The 25,158-nt window shown below is 34.2% G+C and overlaps 1 protein-coding gene across 1 annotated transcript in view; it reads right to left on the bottom strand.

Moving 5' to 3' along the window:
* The window catches only part of EFR3A (EFR3 homolog A), a 166,548-nt gene that overhangs the window by 24,163 nt on the left and 117,227 nt on the right, over window positions 1–25,158 (bottom strand). The window contains 6 exon segments of the mRNA XM_078153739.1: window positions 10,473–10,600; window positions 11,788–11,855; window positions 12,879–13,010; window positions 13,309–13,470; window positions 22,676–22,751; window positions 23,950–24,122. Of these exon segments, the coding sequence (XP_078009865.1) occupies window positions 10,473–10,600; window positions 11,788–11,855; window positions 12,879–13,010; window positions 13,309–13,470; window positions 22,676–22,751; window positions 23,950–24,122 (739 nt within the window).

Here is a 25,158-nt window from a genome sequence, read left to right as displayed (position 1 = left end):
TAATGCCTGAAAATCACTGTATTTGTAAAAGCTGAACCTAAAAGAGACTGGATAAATCTATGTCCAAAGCTTTTTTTCTTTTTGCGAGGCAATTGGGATTAAGTGACTTGTCCAGGGTCACACAGCTAGTAAGTGGCAAGTGTCTGGTCTGAAATCGGATTTGAACTCAGATCCTCCTGATCCCAGGGCCAGTGCTCTTATCCACTGCACCACCTAGTTGCCTCTGTGTCCAAAGCTTTTTAATCAGTCTATAACTTGTTTATCATCTCTATTCATGACCTATACTTAATAAGACTCATAAGAATTAAGACTTGTCATTAAGTAATGAAGTATTATTCACAACATATCCTACTAAAAGGGATTTCCAAATCAGCTGGAAAAAACTGATGGACTCCACACACAACTTCTCCCTCAACCAAAAACCAAAACCAAATAACCCCTACCAAAATCCTAATTTTAGATTAGAGGTGGCAACTTAAAGAAAGAACAGAAAAAGAACAGTATGAGGAATTTTTTTTTTAGCAAATTAATCAATATAAGCATAAGTAGGGTAAAGAAAAGCCAGAGAACCTCAGAAAAAGGATATGAAAGGGGCAAACCCCCCCCCCAAAACTGAATGGGAACCTCTGCTGTTTTATTTTTAAAACCTTATTCTTTTCACCTGGGAAAAGGAAAAAAATGTTTTAAAAATACATTTCATGATTAACTTTTGTTACAACTGTGATTGGTAACTATTATATAATAATATGTCTATTGACAAGGCATAAAATGAGGAAAGGTCCAAGCATAAAAATAAGCAGAACACAATTCAACACTTCCATAAAGGTAACAGGCTCCCCAAACAACACATTTTCCCACTGACTGCATCCAACAGACAATACTCCCCACATTAGCCAGCTTAATCCTATTCCTATTTTTCAAAGATCATTAAAATGTAAGTTTAATATATTCTCTGGGAACTACCTTACTCTTTACTAAATTGTAAAGAATTCTGATGGCATTAATTAGGAGTCACTTGGGCTTTGTATCCTGAGCATAAAAAAAGTCATTTTCCCAAGATGTTTTGCATCACTACTTCAAGTTCAACAAGACCATCTTCTATTCTCTATATGTCCTTTTTATCTCTTCATTCCTCAGTGTAGTGTTTTAGACATTCACCAAGTATAAAGGTACCCCCTCATGTTCACCTTTTTCTTCTTTAAAAATATATTACTATGACCTAACTTTCAGAAATAGTATTAGACCTAGAACCCACTGCTTTTAACAATATGTTGCTGCCACCTTGTGTACCTGTGCATAATACACATTACATAACTAGTGTATCTTACACATATATACCCATATGTATTTTTAAGTAACTATAAAAGTTACTTTAGCTAATGACTAAACTTGCAAATGAACTAAGAAGAAAACTAGCTTAGTGGATAAAACAACTCGACAAAATTCTTGGTTAAGACTATAATACAGAGTTAATTAGAAAGTTAAATTACATATACAGTATCCCTTCTGTGCCACTTCATAAAATAGTTATTTAGCTGCATATAAAAATCCAAGATTTACAATTTAACAGGAAAACTATTTTACCTCTACAGAAGAAAATACAGTATATCCAAAATATATATTTATGGGTTTTTTTAAACTAAGGGGTGTGTATGGAGGGGACCCTAAACTAAAAAATACTAGATTTTGTAATAAAAGGGATTCATTTTTCATAGCCTTAAAAAAAACATTAAACATGAGAAAAGATGTAGATGACATTGATTTTATAAACAGGGGAAACTAGAAGGCACAATGTATAGAGTGCTGGGCTTAGAGTCAAGAAGACCCAAGTACCAATCCAGCCATAGACACTTACTAGCTACGTGACCCTAGGCAAGTCATTTAAACTCCGCCTCAATTTCCTCATTTGTAAACTAGATATAATATTAGCATCTTTGTGAGGATCACAAGATAATATCTGTAAAGCAACAGGCATAGCGCCAAGCACATAGCAGCCACTATATATAATATTAGGTATTATTTTTGTTGCTGTTAAAAACTGTTATAAGCTATGCCTCTGCATATCTAATACACATGCATGCACGAAAAATAAACCAATGAACACATTAGGGAACTCAAGGGCTAGCTCTTGAGTTTTTTCTTCACTCAGGTGAGAAGTGAAAGTATTTATATTACTCTAAAGCATGGTTTAATATAACAGCTGGTTTTTATATGCTATTAAATGATTTTATCTGGCTTTTTATTAAAAAACTCCACCTAACTCTGAATAGTTAAGTTTATAATCATGTGCCTTAATAAATATTTCCATAGGAAGGGAAGTGTTTTACATTCAGACTTACAGTAATGCTTTATGAGAATTATCCAGTATGACTGAACTAGTATTAATGGCTGCCTTGATATGTTGCTGTTCAGCTGTTTTTCAGTCATGTCCAACTCTTCATGACCCCATTTTGGGGTACACTGGGATACTTCTCTAGCTCATTTTATAGATAAGGAAACTGAGGCAAAAAGGGTGAACTTGCCCAAGGTCACACAGCTAGCAAGTATCTGAGGCCTGATTTGAACTCAGGAAGATGAGTCTTCCTGACTCCAGGCCCAGGACTCTATTCACTGCACCACCTAATTGCCCTTAATATTCCTTGACAAGACTAAATGTAAAAAGCAAATCTCAACAAGAAAACCAAAATCTTAAAAAAGTGACCTCTGTGTTACATGCTTTTTTAAACTATTGTATACCATCTTTTACTTATGAATGACCAAACATATGAATAGATACTGCCATCTTTTCCCTACTGCCACTAGGGACATTTTTTGCACAAACTTTTTGAAAATTTAGCATATATCCAGTTTATTTGCCCTTTGAACTACTAACCCTTTAAAATCTTGCAACCATACACTAGCAAAACGGCACCCTTGAATTTACTAATAACTTCCTTCTTATTTAAGTTTTCTAGTTCTCGTCATCTCTGACCTCGTGGCATTTGAGAGTAGTAATTAACCTTTTTCTTGGAAATTCTCCCTTTCTTGTGCTTCTGAAACACTACTCTATCTGAACTATATTTTCAACTTTCTGAATTACTTATTTATCCCATTTCTCATTTTTAAAGTTCTTTTCTTCCTGATACTTTGTAAATATGTGTCCCTCCCATAGCCTTGGTGTTATTCTTTTCTCTATTAAATTGACCATTCTAGAGTTTATTTTTCATAGCTTCAACCATCATATCTATATAAAGATCATCTCTATCTAGCCTTCATCTTTCAGTCAAGATCCAGCTAAGCCCATTTTTCTCCCCGAAGGATAATTTCATTTGTTTATATTACATCACATCATCTTTAGTACTACTTGTCCAAAATAACACTGTATATTTTATTACAGGGAGGCTGTATGTACCTCCTACAACTTATCCTTAAGATTGGTACCCATCTACTACTTGTCTATTCCAATGGAATCTCTATTACAATTGCTATATATGCTAGCTATTTATTAATTACCAGAGGCTCAAACTATTGGAATTGTCTTTAATTTATCCCTTTGTTCCACTCCTCAATAATATTTTGCAACTGAACTTGATTTCTAAGCTATTTTTCCCCTTAGACAGGCAACAGACTTAGAGCCTCAGGGCATCTGAGGCAGTAGAGGACCCGCTCCAAAGAAGATTCAAATTCAACACGAATTCTGGGCTTCACAGAAGAAAAGGTATTACAGAGCCAATGCTACCGGGGGCTCAGAGCTTCAGAATTGAGCTCCACATGTAAGGTATCTTTTAAATGGGCAACACCTGCAACCACACTGGGATAATGCTATAGAGCTAGCATCAAGTGTAAGTTCAACTTCAGTAGGCCATCAATTATTTACTGACAAAGATGCCTAGCAGAACTCTCTGATATCTCTACCAGCCACTCCACTCCAGCTCCCCATTATTCCATAGAAATTGAGCTCACCAGAGAGCAATTTGAAATTATGTCCAAAGGGCTATAAAAATATGCATACCCTTTGACTCTGTAATACCACTTTTAGGGGTGTATCCCAAAGAGATCATAAAAACGGGGAAAAAGACTCACATGTACACAAACAGTAGTAGCTCTTTTTGTGGTGGCCAAGAATTGGAAATTGAGGAGGATGCCTATCAACTGGGGAATGGTTGAACAAGCTGTGGTATATGATTGTAACACAACACTATTATGCAACAAGAAATGAGGAGGAGGCAGACTTCAGAAAAACCTGGAAAGACTATAGAACTGGTTCTGAGTGAAGTAAGCAGAACCAGGAGAACACTGTACACAGTAACAGCCATATTACATGATGACTGATTCTGATAGACTTAGCTCTTCTCAGCAATATCAGGATTGAAGACAACTCCAAAAGACTCGTAAAGGAAAATGCTATCCACATCCAGAGAGAGAACTATGGAGTCTGAATGCACATCGAAGTATACTATTTATTTGCTTTCCCTCTCTCTCTCTCTCTCTTTCTTTTTTTTGGGGAGGGGTTGTTTCATTTCTTCTTTCTAATGGTTCTTCCCATTGGTTCTAATTCTTCTTTACAACATGACTAATGTGAAAATATGTTTAATAAGAATGTATATGTAGGACCTATATCAGACTGCATGCTGTCTTGGGGATGGGAGAGGGGAAGGAGAGGAAGAAAATTTAAAACTCAAAAGGTTACGGAAGTGAATGTTGAAAACCAAAAATAAATAAATTAATCTATAATTAAAAAAAAAAAAGAAGTTGACCTCATTGTTTCATGGAAATTGATCTTACTGCCCTATAGTGGCAGTGTTTAGAGGGGAAAGGAGAAGAGAAGAAGGGACTGATCATTTGGTTCTTCCCTAATAATATCGTGGGTAAGCACCTGACTCCTGTTCCCCAACCCTAAATTGATATCTGTAGATGAAAATCCTTCCTTTCTCTAACCTTTATCCCTAATTCTACAAAAGCAGTCCTTATCTTCCTTCTGCCTTCCTATTGCTTTGTATCCTTTCACCCTTGAAAAACACTTGGAAAAACTTCCAGAGTCACACCGGATCTTTTTGCTTCACACTCTTTTCATTTTTTTGGTCTGATGGAATCTTGGATTTCCCCAGGGTTTGTCCCATCACTGACCATACTCTGAGACATTTTTCATGTTCCCCACTTCTTTTAATAGTCAAACTCAGGGAAAGAGCCATGTATACTCTTACCTCCATTTCCTCACCTCTCTCTCATTTCTCAATCACTATTAAATATAACTTAACTGAAATCGTTCTCTTTGAGATTACCAATGGTCTCTTAACTGTTAGATGCAATAGGCTTTTTTCAGTCTTCATTCTATTTGACCTTCCTGAAGCTTTGGACATTTCTGATCACATCTTCTTCTGGGTACTAGATACTGTCTCTTCTTTTGGCTTCAGTAACATTGCTTCCTCAATTCTCCTCCTTGCTCAAATGTTCTTTCTCAGACTCCTTTGCTGGATCATCATCCTATTCTCAAACATCCAGCCTGGGCCATCTTCTTCTCTCTCTACAATTTCTCTGGGTGGTCTCATCAACCATAGGTTCAAGTATTATTTCTATGCAGATAACTTCCAAACCCATTTATTTAGCCCACATTTCTCTCCTGACCTTTTTTTCCATATTGCAAACTACAAACTGGATATGTCTCATCAAGTGGCTGGCCCATCAGAATCTTGAATTTAGTATGTTCAAAATGGAACTCATATTTTCCTTCAATCATATTCCTCCTCCAAACTACCCTTTTTCTTGTACAGGGCATCTCCATCCTTCCAGTCATCCAAAATTTCAACCTTGGTATTATCCTTTGACTTCCTTCTCCTTTATTCTCCACATCCAATCAATTACTAACACCTGGTAATTCTACTTCCATGACATCTATGACATCTCTGACATCCATCCCCTTCTTTCCACTTACCAGGCCATCACCTTAATTTAAGGCCTCATCATCTCTACTGCAGAGTACTACAAGAGCCTCCAGATTATTCTCCTTCTTCCAAACTCTCCTTTCTTTACTCCATCTTCCACATAGGTAAAAAAATTAACGTTCCTTAAGCACATGTATGATCACATCACTCCTATACTCAAAAACTTTCAGTGGTCTTCCACTGCCTGAATCTTTTGTCTGGTCTTTAAGTTCTCTACAATTTGGCTCCAATCACCCTTAGAGGTTGTTTCAAAATGATCACCTTTGTGTCCTTTACCTTTTAGCCAATCTGCCTACACTGAGCAATTCCTCAAACTTAATCCCATCTCCCACCTCTAAATCTTTGCATAGATTGTCCTCCACAACTAAAAGGCACTCTCTCTTCACCTCCAACACCAGAATTTTTGACTTCCTTTGAGAATAGCTGGGGCATCATTTCCTATACAAAGCTTTTCCTAATGCTACAGTTATTAGTGCTCTCCTTCTTCAGGCAGTTTTGTATGTACTTCCCTGTACAATGTAAACAGAGTAGTAGTCTACAAAGTACAATATAAGTGCAGTGTCTTGCACCAAATGGGAACTTAATAAAGGCATTGTGAACAGATTTCATGGAAAAATTCTGAACATACTGCGAAAGAGATCATTATGATAAATATCCAGAAAAGCTGTGAAGATAAATATTCACAGATATATCCTAAATTTTAGCAAAGCAAGATGACGGAGGTAAGTGATTTTGGAATTGCTTTGAACTGCTAAACCTACCGAACTATAATTAATGACTTGACATCAATAGGGAAGGTCTCTAGTGGAGTGGCCCAGGAATCTATGCTTGACCTTGAGCTGTTTAGCTATGAGTAACTAGGATAAAGGTATAGATATATGCTAACAACTTCAAAGGACACAAAGCTATGAAGAACAGTTACAATTGTTGTTGTTCAGTGGCTTCAGCTGTGTCTGACTTTTCGTGACCCCATTTCGGGTTTTCTTGGCAAAGATAGTGGACTGGTTTGCCAGTTCCCTCTCCAGTGCATTCATTTTGTCAGGCAATGAGAGACTTGTCCAGGGTCACACAGCTGTCTGATGCTAGATTTGAACTCAAACATTCCTGAATCCAGGCCCAGCACTTTATCCACTGAGCCAACAGCTGCTTCTGATGCCTATAATTATCATACTAAAAGGCAAAGGCAATATTAAAAAGATCTCACCAAGCAAGACTCCTGGGTCAAATATATTAAGAAATTTAATAGGAATAAACAATCAATGTTACAAATACAACAATGGGGAGGCATAGACAGTGGCTCATGTGACAAAGATGTTGAGGTTTTAGAGGACTAAAAACTCAATATGAGTTAAAATTTCAAAGCAGCCATGAAAAAGCTAGGGCAATCTTAGTTATAGGAGTCCAAGACTAAGGAAATTCCTTAATATTCTTGCTGTATTCTATCTTTTTTGGATCACATCTGGAAGCACTGTGCTCTTAAATGGACATTTTAGGAGACAAATTTTCAGTGTAGGGTGAGCAGGATGGTAAAATGTCTCAAATGATGGTTTAAGAGAATTCTGGAAATGGTCAGGTTTAGCCTGAAGAAGAAAAGAGTGTAAATGGGCTGCCTGATTAGAGGTCTCTAAACAAATAACTATGGTACACTCTAGAAGGGATTCTTATTTAGATTTAGATTGCACTAGGCAGTCTCTAAGATCCCTTCCAACTCTAAGATTTTGTTTTTCAGTGGTTTCTATTGGTTTAGCAAAGTTCAAATAATTAGAATACTATAAAATATACATTAAAAATTTACTGAAAATAATGAAGAACATTGTTGTATATTAAAAAAAGCAATACAATGACAATCAGGGAACACGGATTCTATTTCCTATTCTGTTGTCAACTAGCCATGTGACCTTAAGCAAATAATTTTACTTCCAAGGGCCTCAGTTTCCTCAACTAGAAAATGAGTATTTTGACCTGATTTATTTATTAGGTCCTTTCTAGCCCTAACATTCTATGATTACTCAATTCATTGTTCTTTATCAATTCAGAAGTAAAACAAAGATTTTGCAATCTTTAATGATTATCATTAAGAAAAGCAATTATCATTATATAGCATTTTTAAAATCTAGTGATTTTATCCAATTATTTAAATCTTAGACAAACTATAGTTCACTACAAGCCACCAATATATTTTAAGTTATTTCCTTTTCTAAAAAAAAAAAATCAAACAGGCTGTTCTTAAACATATTTGGTAATATTAAGAAAGCACCTGTAAAATACCAAAACTATATTTGAGGTTATATGAAAGCCATAAGAGTAAAGACTAGGTAGATATGCCTCTTTAAAAAAATTATATTTAAAAACTATCCCTTAAAACTCTTATACACATATGCATGATAAACATAGAACAGAATTAGAATACAAAGCTGCAATCTACAAGAGTTCCCTGAAGAGAAGTTATAATTTAATAACTAATTGGCCTGAAAGAAGGGATCACTATATATTTTCATTTAATTTACTTTAAGTATTATATTGTGTGTGTGTGTGTGTGTGTGTGTGTGTGTGTGTGTGTGTGTGTGTGTGAGAGAGAGAGAGAGAGAGAGAGAGAGTGCACACACACCACTGAGTAATTTGATAACAACAAAGCCCAAGGAAACAGGAAAAGTCTTATACAGCACTCATATCTACTAAGATTTTCAGAAGCTATCTGACAAAACAGTAGATGAAAAACATTAATCATTTTTAAAAAAGAGAAATGCAAAATTGAAATTAAACATATCTAAGAATTTAAAAAATTAACAGTGAGGAATGAACAAAAAAAGGAAAAATAAACTATGGCTATAGGAAAGGTCAAGAATAACCACTAAGAGCACAACTACATAGACCATAGAACAGTCTTCTGGTTCAGTTCTACAAATCATCTAAAAGCATTTTAATTTCAAGTTAGGTATGTACTTTCCTACAGGGCAGCAAAGGAAAGCAGAGGCAAAACTGACACTTAGATTTACCTTTGTGCTTGTGCTTGTGTTTATGAGGTTTTTTGCCGGAAGAAAACAAAGCTAAATCCAAAAATTTTGTAAGAATGAAAAAAAATTGTGTTATCATTACATAAGTTCTACTACTGTGTTTTATTCTAAACATTTTCATTTCCCCAGGAATTCCTGTGGAACAGAATCTGGAAAAGTAAAATGTTAAAAATTTACATAGTCACTGAAATTATACTGAAGACTATGATTAAGCGTAACTATTACAATAGTACACATTTTCTATAAATAAGCTATGGTGATCTTGACAAAAAATTACTATTTTAATGATAGTCTCATTAAATCATTAATTATAATGAAAACAGTATTCTCTTAAGGAATACATCTGTGCGTCATTTCCATTATATAAAATTTCACTGAATTATATCTGAAAATTCAAATTCCATGTCATATAGTCATATGAAATGTGAATAGTCATAAGAAAAAATGCTCTAAGTCACTATTGATCAGAGAAATGTAAATCAAAACAACTCTGAGGTACTACATCACACCTATCAGATTGGCCAACATGACAAAACAGGAAAATGATATATGTTGAAGAAGATGTGGGAAAATTGGAATACTGTTGGTGGAGTTGTAAACTGATCCCACCACTCTGGAAAGCAATTTGGAACTGTGCCCAAAGGGGTATAAAACTGCATAACTTTTGACCCAGCAATATCACTTCTAGGTCTGTATCCCAAAGATATCATAAAAACAGGAAAAAGACCCACATTTTATAGCAGCTCTTTTTGTGGTGGCAAAGAATTGGAAACTCAAGAGATGTCCAGCAATTGAGCAACGCCTGAACGAGCTGTGATGAATGTAATGGAATACTATTGTTCTATAAGAAAGGATGAGCAAGTGGACTTCAGAAAACCTGGAAAGACTTATATGAACTGATGCAGAGTGAAATGAGCAGAATCAGGAGAACACTGTATATATAGTAGCAGTCACATTGTGTGATGACTGACTTTGACAGACAGATTTCCTCAGCAATGCAAGGATCTAAGACAACTCCAAAAGACTCATGATGGAAAATGCTATCCACATCCAGAGAAAGAACTTAGGAGTCTGAATGCAGACGGAAGCATACTATTTGCTCTCCTTTTCTTTTCTTTTGTTTCTTCTTTCTGGTGGTTCCTCTCATTAGTTCTAATTCTTCTTTACATCATGACTAATGTGAAAATATGTTTAATATGAATGTATAAGCAGAACCTATATCAGAGCCATTTTGAGAGGGGGGGAAAAGAAGGAAGGGGGGGAATTCAAAACTCAAAATCTTATGGAAGTGAATGCTGAAAACTAAAAATTAATTAATTAATTATTTCAGAGATTATAACATATCTTAGAGGCCAAATATTTAAGAGAAAAGTAAACTTTATAAGCTATCCCAATAATCTTCTGAAGAAAACTGATACAATGCATATATACACACATATACACACATACACAGAATGAATTTGTACTAACCAATACAAAAGTACATGATGAACTCAAACACTACCATAAAAACAATGTCTAATTATTCTCATCTTACCTGTTACTTGTGGCACATATGGCACTGTCAATCTTTCCACACTATATCCACTGCCACCTAATGATTCTGCAATCTTGTTAGTCAAGAAATACAAATTTTTTTCATGTTTCTCTAGAGATTTTGGAAGCCTGTGAAAATAAACAGTTTGTTCTTATTTGTTGATATTTTATATTTAAATGCAGGTAGATGAAAACACAGAGGTCAAGAAACTAATATTTTCAATATTAAATGTGTTGATGATTTCACAACTATACCCTCGTGGAAGAAGAGAAGAGACAGTACAGACAATAATGGGAGACTATGTAAAAGAGCTTAAAGCATTTTAAAAAATTATTCAAAGTAGTCAATGAAAATATACTAGTTGATTTTGTTGTACCGACTACTATTATAAAAAGAACTGACCTTAAAAATACTGGGTTTTTTGGTCTTTGATTGGGTCCATACTATAAACACTTTCAGTTAATATGATCATTGAATTGAATTTTAACTTTTCTAGCCATCAGAAATATAAATGGGAAATGAAAAGGGAGACTTCTGAATTTATAACTGAACTAATTTTAGCCAGGTACATTCATAGGTTCACTGCTTAAAGCTAGAAGGCAATTTAGAATTCAAGTCCAACACCCTTATTTTACATAAGAGGAAGTAAAGCCCAAGGCCACAAAGTGTTAAGTAGCAGAATCAGGACTTAAGCCCAAGTCCCCAGACTCCAAATCCACAAGGAAAGTTCTTCCCTTGTTTCATGAAACTTGACATCACATAGCTGCTTCTGTTAGTAACAGAATGCAGTTTAGATCTGCCCAAATCTTGCTTTCAGGAGGGAGAAAAGAATACATAGATTATTAATTTAGTCAACAGTGTAATAATGACTGTTATTTGTTATGGTAAGTTATGATGAAGACCCTAAATTCTCTAAAACAAACATATTTCAAATGTTCTTAATGGTGAGATATTATTCTATGAGACACACAAGTTAACTGCAAGTTTTTGACCACTAATTAAAAATCAATTAATCAACAAATGTTTTTAATAACACCTCTGATGGGGCCACAGGCATTGTACAAGGGAGTGGGAAAATAAAAACAAAGAATGAAAAACATCCCTACTTGCAAGGAGCTTACTTACTTCTTTGTCTTTAAAATTGCCTCCAGTTATGTGTGGATCTACATTTGCAAATTTAAGACTAAAAATAACCTCTAGTTAAGTGGAAGAAATGTGTTATAGGAATTATATGAAGACAAAGAAAATGAGATAATTAGTATAAAACACTAAAAATCTGGTAACTCTTGTATTATTAAAAAAAAATTTAACATACATGCACTTGTCTCTGAAAATATGTTCTGGCAGAAAATATGGTGCTTCCATTGTTCTTGTTTCAATAACCTGAAAAAATATTTTAAAAAAGTAACACTTAGGGTGCATTAAAATTTATTTATTAATTTCTTTAAAAATTATTTTAAAATGCATTATGTAAATACTTCAATTTACTTTAGAGATAAACATATGTATGATATTCTATGTACAAAATTTAGGCCACTTCTATCAACTTTATTTTAAACTCACAATTTAAAAACATTCCATTTATTATAGTTATAGTTAAATCAAGATATTAATGAAAAACAAAATAACTTTTCACTTCAAAAGCACTGATTAATCCCTTACATTATGTTAAATATAATAGCAACCTTTACACCCAGATATTACTGATTTGTTATACTTTGCCAACAACCTATTCCTTCAAACCTGTCTCAACAGAGAAAACACTAACTATACCTTTTATGTAATAATTCCTCAGTAATACTGTGTAGCCCTTGTATACACGGCACTAATTGTTTTCTATTTTAGGGTGAGTTACATTCAATATGATAAGCTGAGCATTTAGCAAAATTCTTAAAAATGGGACTTTTTTTTTACCAGAAAATTAATTTCAAAGATAAAAAGTTATGTTGGACAGAGTTCTTCAACCAGGTAAGTAATAAGCTTTTAAGAGGGTATTTCCAGGTCACCATTTAATAATTTTAAACTCAGTTGACTAAACGTACTTAAGCATCCTTAGAGAATATTGTACATAGTTAACAATCAGTATATTCACCTTCAAAGACATGTTTCCATCAAAAGTGTGATTTGAAAATAAAAGCCATAATATAACAAAATTACACAGATTTAGGCTTGAACTGAAGCATGTGTGCATATAATTAAATGAAAACAATAATAGGCATTCTATATAATAAAGGAAAAGATATTAAAGGATAAGCAATTATTAGAAAATGCTGCCATAATGTACAACACTGATGTTACATAGAATAATTACAAATAATCTGACATTGCATAAAATAAAAACAGATATACTGAACTAAAAGAAGACATACTGAAAAAAAGTAAAATGACCATTTTTGGACACATTACCTTGCTCACATGTTGGCAAAAAGCAGGAACTGCTATCATCTGACTTAAAAAGTTGAGGTATGCTCCAACTAATGCCATGACAGCACAGCGATGGAACATGGGCAAATTATCCTCATTAATGATGGCAATATCCTTTAATGAGAAACAAATATGAGTAGTGTTGCTTTAGCATTTTTCTGGAAAAACATGCATTAAAATACTGCAAGTACAAAAACTTAGCAGAATAATGTCTATTTACAAAGATATAATAAAATGAAAATTCTGAAGTATAAATTAATGATTAATAACAGAATTTCTAGGTCTTTTTATTAAACTTACATATTTATGTACTGATAAGCTATGATCAGCATCAACTCAGTCTAGCCTTAGGAAAAGCAAATAGTATTGCAAAGATCATGCTGTCTTTGAAAAATCCACTGAGATAAATTACCTGTAAAGCAATGGCTACTCGTATAAGATCAATAACCACTTCTTCATTAGCCAGTTCAATAGTTATAAGAGCAAGAGATGTATAGAGTAATTCAAAGTTTTTCTGAACATTGTCTTCTTCCTTACAGCCCAAATAAATGTGCCGGTATAACAGCTGACCGTTCTGAAAAAACATTAGAAAAAAAGTCATCCTTACCTTTAAACCAATTCATTTAAAAAAGATCATTAACAGGCATATGATCATCAGTTATGGAGAAATTTAACTGGAATTAATGACATGATGATAGAGTGGAAGTGAAGGATCTTGTCGATTTATTTCAATAACTCCTAACACAATCATTGGATTTGGAGTAAAAGCAGCCGTATTCAAATTCCAAATTGCTATCTGCTACCTGTGTGAATTAACTAAGGTGTTTATTTAATCTTTCTGGACCTTGGTTTCCTGATTTATAAAATGGGAAAATAATTTAGACTAAAGTAGAGATTCCAAACCTTTTCATGTCAGGTACCCTATTTCGGGAAGGAAGTCTGCTAAAGCCTTACTGACCATTTGTCAAGACAAAGGTTTTAAAGATATAATATAAAATACAAAAGAAATGGGGCAGCTAAGTGGCACGGTGGATAGAGTACTGGTCCTGAAGTCAGGGGGACCTGAGTTAAAATCCGGCTCAGACCAAATACTTGACACTTACTAGCTGTGTGACCCTGGGCAAGTCACTTAATCCCAACTGCCTTAAAAAGACAAAGGAAATAAATTGTATAAAAAAAACTATTCAAAATAATAAATTTTTGAAAAAGTTAATGCACTCCAGCATAAAAGCCACTGATCCCTTCTAGCTACAAATCCTATTCATAAAAAATAAAATGAAACAAAAGCAAAAACCCCAAAACATTTGTGGAAGTTGCTGTCCTCTGCAATTCAACGTAGGAGGCTTAGGAATATAAAACCCTGCCCACAAAGAATTTATAATCTAACAGGTAATCTAAAATATATACCAAAAGAATCATCATAATTAGAATGTAAGTGCAAAGATGTTTTAGGTGTAACTAGGTGGTAGAGTAGATAGAGTATAGGCCTATAATCAGAAAGATCTGAGTTCAAATGTGACCTCAGACACTTACGATTGAATAACCCTGGGCAAGTCACTTAATCTTTGTTTGCTTTAGTTTTCTCATCTGTAAAAATGGGATAGCACCTACCTCTCCCAGAGTTGTTATGATAATTAAATGAAACAGTAATTATAAAATGCTTAGCATAGTGACTGGCACATAGTAAGTGATATAAAATGCTGTTATTTGTCTTTAGTTCCAAGAAATGAAAAATGAAGACCTCATGATAAAATCCTATTTTATACATTAAAACTAATCAAAACATTACTACACAGGTCCTCTTAATGTTCAAGAATATCTGAAAAGACATTATGATTGAAAATGAGATGCCTGCTACCTGATAAATATGAATTAAATGACTATTTCCTTTCAGAGGAAATCACAAAGTGAGGCTATGACCTGAGTTAAATATTGAACTATGACAAAACAATTTAACTTGCTGAAAATGAAAAAAAAAATGCCCTTGCAAGTATAAGGCATAATCCTTGCTAAATGCAAAGGTCTCTTTCTTAGAAGAGTAAGGAAGTTGGTTGGTTGGTTGGTTGGTTACTGTCCTTTGTACTTAAAAGAGGACCAAATTAATATCACTATGTTGAGGTCAATGTACAGTGTGCCCAATTATGGCTGATCAGACTAATACAAGCTCAGATATTTGAAAAAATAATTAAGCATATTCAGAGAGTTGCATTATGTGTAGTAGCTAGAGACCAGACCTGAGAGTCATAAAAACCTGAGAGTGCTCTCCCTGCCACATAAAAGTTATGACTCTGGGTAAATCATTTAACTTCTCAACACTCCCAGGGAAACTCTCTAAGACTTTAAGTTACAGAGATGACATTAATCTGTACTGGTAAAGAAAGCTCTTCACCACAAGCTCTCTATACTGATAAAATCACAAGTTCAGTCAAAAAAAAAATTCAATCACATTGTTCTTGATAAAAATATATTTAGTGGGAGCAAAGGCCTTTGTACTATAAATAAAAGTTGAAAATTCTGAATGAAAATGGTTATACTTCCTTTTAATCTCATCCTTTTGGAAATCTCATATAATTTTAATATATTCATGTATTATATACTTTACATATCATAATGTTTATTCATTATTTTTAACTATTTTATTTTCGGGCCACCTACCTGTGAAAATTTTTAACATTCGTTGAGTTTTTGTATTTTTTGTTTGTTTTGAGGTCCAAATTCTATCCCTCCCAACTTTCCATAGCCCTTCCCTGAGATGGTAAGTAATCTGATATAAGTTATACCTGTACAATCATATAAAATGTTTCCAAATTACTCATTTTGTGCAAGAAGACTCAAACAAAAATAAAAAAAAAAAAGAGAGTGAGAAACAGCATTTATGCTTAAGGCTGTATTCAGACAGTATCAGTTCTTTCTCTGGAGCATTTTTCATCATGAGTCCTTTGGGACTGTTCTGGATCACTGTTTTGCTGAGAATAGCTAAGTCATTCATAGTTCTTCATCATACAATACTGCTATTACTGTGTATAATGTTCTCCTGATTTTGCTCATTTCATTTTGTATCAATTCATGTAAGTCTTTCCAGGTTTTTCTGAAATCATCCAACCTATCATTTCTTATAACACAAAATTATTCCATTACAATCATATGCCACAACTTGTTCAGCCATTCCCCAACATATGGGCATCCTCTCAATTTCCAATTCTTATCTATCAAAAAAGAGCTCCTGTTAATATTTTTGCACAAGTAGAGCCTTTCCCCTTTTTTTGATCTCTCTGGGATACAGATCTAGCAGTGAGTGGAGCTGCTGGACCAAGGGTACATACAGTTTTATAGCCTTTCGGTATAATTCCAAATTGCTCTCCAGAATGGTTGAATCAGTTCACAACTCCACCAAAAGTGTATTAATGTTTCAGTTTTCCTACATCCCCTCCAACATTTATCATTTTCCTTTTCTGTCATCTTAACCAATCTGTTACGTATGAGGAGATATCTTAGAGTTATTTTAATTTGCATTTCTCTAATCAGTAGTGATTTAGAAGAATTTATCATATGACCATAGATGGCTTTGATTTCTTTGTCTAAAAACTGTTCATATTCTTTGACCATTTATAAACAGGAGAATGACTTGTATTCTTATAAATTTGACTCAGTTCTTATATATTAGAAAAATGAGGCCTTTATCAGAGATACTTGTCATTAAAATTTTTCCCCCAGTTTTTTTCATTCTCTCATTCTGGTTGCATTGGTTTTGTGCAAAAAAAATTAATAAATCAAAATTATCCATTTTATATCTCATAATGTTCTCTATCTCTTGTTTGATCATAAATTGTCCCCTTCTCCATACATCTGACAGGTAGACTATTCAATACTCTCCAAAGTTGCTTATGGTATCACCTTCATGTACCCATTTTGACTTTATCTTGGCATACTGTGTGAGATGTTGTTCTATACCTAGTTTCTACCATACTGTTTTCAAGTTTTCCCAGCAATTTTTGTCAAACAGTGCCAAAAGTTTAGCTCTATTGGTTTATCAAACACTAGATTACTACGGCCATTTACTACAATATTGTGGACCTTTTCTATTCCACTGATCTACCACTCTATCTCTTACTTGGTACCAGATTCTGGAAATCTGGTATTGCTAGGACAACTTCCTTCATGTTTTTCTTTTCATTGATTCCCTTGATATTCTTGACCTTTTGCTCTAGTCTATAAAGTAATTTATTGGTAGTTTGATTGGTATGGCACTGAATAAGTAGACCAATTAAGGTAGAATTGTCATTTTTATTGTATTGGCTTGGCCTACCCATAGAAATTGGTATTTTTTTTTAATTGTTTGGATCTGACTTTATTTGTGTGAAAAGTGTTTTGCAACTGTGTTCATACAGTTCTTGACTTAACAGGCAGACTCCCAAGCATTTTATATTATTTACAGTTATTTTAAATGGAATTTCTCTATCTCTTGCTGCTGGACTTTGCTGGGAATATATAGTTATGCTGATGATTTTATATGGGTTTACTTTATATCTAGCAACTTTGCTAAAGTTGTTAATTATTTCAACTAGTTTTTTAATTGTTTATCTAAAAAAATACCATCTGCAAAGAGGGATAGTTTTGTTTCCTCATTGGCTATTCTTTTAATTTCTTTTTTTTCCTCTTATTGCTGTAGCTAACATTTCTAATACAATATTGAATAATAGTGGTGCTAATGGGCACCCTTGATTCACCCCTGATTTTACTGAGAAGGCTTCTAATTTTTTCCCCATTATAGATAATGTTTGCCAATGGATTTAGATAAATATTACTTATCATTTTAAGGAAAGCTCCATTGATTCTTATGCTTCTAGCATTTTTAATAGGAATGACTTCGTATTTTGTCAAAAGCTTTTTCTGTATCTATAGAGATAATCATATGATTTCTGTTGGTTTTGTTTTAATATGGTCAATTATGCTGATATTTTTCCTAATATTTAAATAGCCTTGCATTCCTGTGAGTGACATGATTATTAATAACCAATAATTTTGGGAGGTCCAGAGTTTTCCCCCCTTTTCTAAAGCCCTTATTTCAAGGATTAGCCCCAGAAGGACAGGACTATTGATAGTACATAGGATTAACATTCCCCTCAATCTAGGTATTGCTTCCCTACCCAACCTTACAAGGAATTTAATTTAAATTGAAACTCCTACCCAGATTTTTTCTAAATAATCAGCTGTCTAAGAAGCTGTTCCCAATCCCTTGTAAATCTAGTGCCTTACCTTTAATGATTATTTCCAATTTACTTGATTTATGTCTTGTTTGTACATAGTTGTCTATATGTTGTCCCTCCCATCAGATTGTGAGCTCCTTTAGGGCAGGGATTGTCTTTTGCTGTTTTCTGTACCCTCAGCAGTTGGCATAATGTCTGATAAATAGTTAGCACTTAATAAATGTGTCCCCTTTTGGATCACTGTTTTGTTGTAGTGGAGGGGCTTGCATAGGTCAACGAAACAATGAACTGTATTGTGCAAGGTTACCCAAGATGGGTGGTTATAGTGGCGAATTCTGCTGAAAAGTGATCTGTTAGAGAGGGCAATAGCAAACCACTCCAGTATCTTTGCCCATCTACTTCTGTTTCATTGACTACACTAAAGTCTTTGACTGTGTGAATTACAACAAAATGTGGCAAATCCTAAAGAGATGGGAGTACCAGATGATCTTACTTGTCTCATGAGAAATCTGTATATGGGCCACGAAGGAACTGAGCACGGAAAAAGGAAAAGGAGTATGACAAGTCTGTTTGGTGTCACTTTGTTTATTTATATACAGACTACATCATGTGAAATGTCAGGTTGGATGAATCAAAATGTAGAATTTAAGTTTGGTGGAAGAAATATCAATAATCTCAGATATGCAGATGATACTACTGTTAAGGCAGGAAAAAAGAATTAAGAAGCCTATGAGAATTAAAGAGGAGAATGCAAAAGCTGTCATGAAGATTAACATTTAAAAAAAAAAACTAAGATCTTGGCAACTGGTCCCATCACTTCTTGGTAAATAGAGGGAGAAGAAATGAAAGCAGTGCCAGATTTTATATTCTTGGGCTCCAAGATCACTGCATATGGTGACAGTAGCCATGAAATTACAAGATGCTTGCTCCTTAGGAGGAAGGCTATGGCAAATCTGGACAGCATACTAAAAAGCAGAGCCATCACCTTGATGACGAAGTTCAATATAGTCAAAGCTATAGTTTTTCCAGTATGGTTGTGACAGTTAGATTACAAAGAAAGCCAAGCGCTACAGAATCGATGCTTTGGAACTATGGTGCTGGAGAAGACTTTTGAGAGTCCCTTGGAGAGAAAGGAGAGCAAATCAATCAAAACTTAAAATAATTAATTCAAGGTTTTCACTGGAAGGTCAAATACTGAAGCTAAAGCTTAAAAACTTTGGCCACAGGACTAATTGGAAAAGACTCATGTGGGGAAAGATTAAAGGCAAAAGGAAAACAGTATGGAAGAGGATGAAATGGAAAGACAGTGTCATAAAAAACAAACATGAACTTGTACAGACTTTAGGAGATAGTGCAGGACAGAAGGGTCTGGCATACTGTAGTCCACAGTGTCACAAGGAGTCAGATGTGACTGATAACAACAACAACAACAAATGTTTACTGACTGACCACACTCCATTTCCCTCAACCTCACGTGCAATTAATTTTTAATACAACTTTAAGACTTTACATTTATTCCTATTAATTTAATCTCATTAGATTTGACTAACTAGACCACAGGCTACAGCCTATAGAGTTCTCTTCATCTTATCCCACATGTATTTTAACCCATCTAGCTTTTAGACAACTACAAATTTGACAAGTATTCCATCTACACCTTCAATTAAGTCACTGATAAAATAATATACAGCAGAGTCAACCACAACAGGAATCCTTAGAATACTCCACTAGAGAATTCTTTCCAAGGTGACATCAATCACAGAAAAAATGTACCTGTTGTATCTATGAATAAGAGAAGAGTTTATAACTAAACAAGAGATAGAGAGGATCACAAGAAGTAAAATGGGTAATTTTGATTACATGAAATTAAAAAGATTTTGCACAAACAAAACCAATGCATCCAAAATTAAAATGAAAGCAGAAAACAGGAGGGGAAATTGAAGCAGACGTCTCATTTCTCAAATTTATAGGGATAAAAGATTTCATTTCCCAAATATATAGGAAACTAAGCCAAGAAAAATAAGTCATTCCCTGATTGATAGATGGTCAAAAAGAAGCAGTTTCCAGAAGAAATCAAAGCTATCACTATTCATATGAAAAATGTCCTAAATCACTAATAATTAGAGAATGCAAATTAAAACAACTCTGAGACACAACCTCATACCTATCAGGTTGGCCACCACGATAGAAAAGGAAAATGTGAAATGCTAGAGAGGATGCAGAAAAATAGGTGCGTTGTTTAGTGGAATTGTGAAGTGATCTAATCATTCTAGAGAACAATTTGGAACTATGTCCAAATGGCTATAAAACTGAGTGTACCTTTGACTCAGCAGTACTACTACTAAGCTGGTACTCTAAAGAGATCAAATAAAAAGGAAGAGCATCTATTTGTACAAAAATATTTTGAGGTGGCAAAGAATTGGAAATTGAAGGAATTCCAGCCATCACCTGTAAATGGCTAAACAAATTCTGTTTGTGATGGAAAACTATTGTGCTGTTAAACAATAACAACCAGGATGGTTTCAGAAAAATTTGATAAGTTTACATAAGTTGATACAAAGTGAAGTGAGCAGAACTAGGAGACCACTATACACAGTAATAACAATATTGTTAGAATAATCGACTGTGACAGACTTAGTTACTCTGATCAATACAATGAACCATGACAATTCCACTCCAGAGAGAGAACTGATGAACTCTGTGTGGACACTGAGCATATTTTCTTTATTTTTCTTGTCCCCCCTCTCCCTCCCCGCACAACATGGCTAATGTGGAAATGTTTTGCATGTCTTTATGTGTATAATGGGTGTTATATGAAAGGAAGGAAGGAAGGAAGGAAGGAAGGAAGGAAGGAAGGAAGGAAGGAAGGAAGGAAGGAAGGAAGGAAGGAAGGAAGAAAGAAGGAAGGAAGGAAGGAAGGATGGACGAAAGAAAGGAAAAAAAGAAGAAAGAGAAAACAAAACCATAATATGTCTAGACTTACTAAGTCCAGACAGACAACCAATTTCAAATCAATTGAGCTGTACTACTGTCTAGCTCACCTCCATCTTATCTATAAAAAAGGAATAAGATTTTAAATGTTTTACTAAAATCTTGGCAAGCTACAACATTCCCTAGATCTTTTGGTTTCATAACCCTGTCAAAAATACTTAAATAACTATCATTTGGAAGAAGGACTTGACTTCTTCTACTTGGGAAAACTAGGATAAATCGATGGCTCAATGTCTGATACATAATAGGAGACTAATACATGCCCATTGACCATCTGACTGGCAGGTTCAAAAAGGTAAATTTATGCTTCAAGTACACAGACAAATTGATAGGAATATCAATTCCACAGCAGAATAACTGGCCTTAAGAGTCAGCAGGTTCTCCTCTTCAGTCAGCTTCTTTAAGCAAAGGCTGGATGACTGACTGCTTGTCGAAACCCAGGCCTTCTGACTCCTAGCTCATCGTACTCTTCATTATACCATGCTCCTTATTCATATTGGTTTTACCTAAGCAACTGGCTCATAGCAGCAACTGCACACAGTATGGTTTCACGAATGAACGAATGGATGAGTATTTGTCTAAAATAGGATTCAACTTTACCAAGGAAATTATGTTGACTTAGAAATACCAAAGAATGTCCTGGGGGTAAGGAAGTTCCCAGAAGTCTTAATTGCATTAAATGACATTCACTGAAAAGGAGAGGTTTTATACATCTGGATACTCTAAAAGTAAGCACCTATCTATCCATCTGACCAATCCCCCCATGCAATTTTACATTCTTTTACGTGCTAAATGCTTTCTGAATTGAATTTTATTTTTTAGTATTCTGGAAGAAGTGAGGTACTAGAAAGGAGAAGGCAAATTTTAGTCTCAGTTTATTCACAGGAAAGACTGATACCTAGTTGCTACGAGTAGCCAAAACCAAGAACTGATCCAATGATGAACCCCAGGACAGGTAGCTGTAGAATGTAAGTACTACAAAGGATTAAAGAGAAGGAATAAGAAATCCATAGCTCCATGCCACATTTATTTTTCCTTATTATTTTTTGCTAAAAGGGAAAAAAAATTAACCAAGGACAAGTAAAAGTATAAAGAAAAAAAAAGACATTAACTACATGCTAACCTCTGAGAAAGCCTTGTTAGGAATTTTCCCTAAAAATAAATGAACAATTGAACTCAAAACGTTCAACCTGGAGAAGAGAAGACCACAGAAAAGCATTACTGTCATTCGAGGGCTACATGTGTAAAAGGACTTAAAATAAATTGAATAGCTCCAGGGGACAGAAGATGGAAAAAAAAGGAGGTGGATCATTGTTAAATATATAGAAGATTTTTCTAACCATTACAGTTATCCAAAATAGAATGAACTGCTTTGTGACAGAGCAAATTCCAGTTCAAGCAGGGGACAGATGAGCAACAATCAAGAATACTACAGATGAGATTTATATACTGGAAAAATTGTTGGACTGGTTGACTTCTATGGTACCTTAAAATGCTAAGATTTTCTTTTTATATTAATGTGAAAATGTCCAAAATAGATATAACTTTATTTATGTACCATTCTATAATAAAAGTCCTCACCTTTTTCATGAAACTTGCATCTTGCCTGGAAATTTTCTCTCTTTTTATCTTAAGGTCACCTACATCTGGTATGATTCTATGGAAACAAGGAATACATATTTTAATAAAATACTATGACACATTTAATTATATCAAAATGTCACACGTGAGAAAACAGCTGTGAAAACATGTCTGAACTATTTCAACATTCTTACATCAATTTCCATATAAATTATGTCTGTGTTTAATAACAGTATTCTACAGTCAATTTTCATGACAGGAACCACAAAAGTAGCATTAACTCAATCGTAAGACCATTATTATTTTCAAAGTAAAACCAGACTTGGGTAGAAGCAAAAATTAGACTGTGATTATGTGTTTAAGCTAGTACCTTCTCAAAGACATTATTGCTAAAACATGAAATGGTCTATCTCTAAAGCATTATTAACAACTAGGGAGGCAGCCTGGTGTAGTGAACAGAATGCTGGAGTGAAGAAGAGTCCAGATTCAAATCTCAATTTTGACATGTACTAGCAGTGAGAAATGTCATTTAACTTACCTGAATCTCAGCTTCTCCATCTATAAAATGGCAATGATACTGATAGTATCTATCTCAAGGGTATGGTAAAGCTCTAATAAGATAACATATGTAAAGACCACTACCTAATTTAAAGCAATACAACTTTCAGTTATTATAATTACTATGAAAACAACTCACTATATCTCAATTACATGAAAGACAAGTTATATTTTTTGAAACCTGAGGGTCTATTAGAAGGGGATCTTGAACTTTTTTGTATCATAAACCCCTTTGGCAATCTGATCAAATCTATGGACTCCTTAGATTGTTTTTAGACAAACAAAATAAAATACATATAATTGAAACCAAAGATTAATGCAAATAAAGATGTAATTGTTTTCCCATTCAAGTTCATAGAATCCCTGAAATCTCCCCAAAAGGGTAGATTTTGACCCCATCTAGACCCCAAACGGGCCTCACAGACTCCAGGTTAGAATCTGTAGTCTTACAATAATCTCTCCCACCTAAACATTTAATTTAAAATATAAATTTTCTGAAAATTTAAAATGTTAAGGTAGGGGCAGATAGGTGGCACAGTGAATAGAGCACCGGCCCTGGAATCCGGAGGACCTGAGTTCAAATCCGGCCTCAGACACTTGACACTCACTAGCTGTGTGAGACCCTGGGCAAGTCACTTAACCCCAGTGCCTAGCCAAAAAAAAAAAAAGTTAATGTAGAAAATACATTAATTAAACCAATTTTAAAGTAAAATTACCTAATTCCTCGAAGTTTTGCCCGATTGTCATGTCGATCAATTAGGTTATGCAATATTTCCAGGACCAGCTGTCTCAGTTCATAGTCTTCCATGAGAGATGGCGATAGTAAAGGATCAAGAAATGGGGCAGGTAGTGCAGTAACAATGGTCTTAGCTTTGTATCCAGATGTTACCTAAGAATAATATAAACTTCCACCCTTATTACAAAATCTTTTCTCTTTTCCAAAACCCTTTTAAGTACAAAATCTTTTCTCTTTTCCAAAACCCTTTTAAAGTTCCTAGTTGTTCTTTCAAGAACCCATAAACATATAGAACATCTGAGGGAAATGGAAATAAAGGCATAAAATTAGAATGTACCAAATAAGAAAACATGGTTACTTGAAACTTAAAAAGGACTTAACTATAATCAAAACAGTATTGTTATTCTTATATAGTTTAACTATAATGAATGTGAATTTGCAAAAAAGCAAAAAGAGATGGGATAATAATTGCAAACTGAGTTATGTGCAACTCATCTCACTTTTATACACCCAAAGGTTTTAAATATCAAAATTCTTAAAATGCAGTCAGTAAAGTAAGTATTTTATTAATTGAAAAAGAGAGTCTACTATAATGACACGGACCCAAAACACAAATTTAAATGGTCAATGAACGTTTTTTCTGGTTGCAAGATTATACAGAATAAATTTTAAGTTTCATATACTTCTAACAATTCAGATCAACAGTACTGTGTTAAACATGGGAAAATACACAGACTAGGGCTTCCTAATCCATTTTTCTGATTCTGCCCTAAAAATGTATAAACAGCGAATTCACTGTCAATGTAGTCTTGTAAAACATCAACATCAACACTGTGCTAGCATTACACTTTAACTTTCCATAACTTCATTCTGAAGTAGAGAAATAAAGATGCCTATTCACAATATAGGCTAGCATATTATCTATAAGTAGTATTACTATTACATTAAAAAGAAAAAAGGGTCTCCTTTCTGACCGGACAGTTGATTTTTAAAATTCTTTGCCCATATGCTCACTTTGGTGAATTTATTAAATACTTATTTAAAGACTTAAATCAGTTTTAAATTTGTATTCACCAAAGTGAATGCATGATCAATGAAGTGAGGAAACAGCGTGACAGAGTGGATTAACTGAAAGACTGGAAGCGAAGAACACATGTTCAAGTTCCCTACTGGATACTTACCATAAGAA

Source organism: Phascolarctos cinereus, unplaced genomic scaffold, assembly GCF_003287225.1.
Source record: "Phascolarctos cinereus isolate Bilbo 61053 unplaced genomic scaffold, phaCin_HiC Scaffold_4;HRSCAF=312, whole genome shotgun sequence".
Classification (NCBI taxonomy): Eukaryota; Metazoa; Chordata; class Mammalia; order Diprotodontia; family Phascolarctidae; genus Phascolarctos; species Phascolarctos cinereus.
The sequence above is the reverse complement of the archived record's forward strand: the minus strand, read 5'-3'. Positions and strand labels throughout refer to the sequence as shown.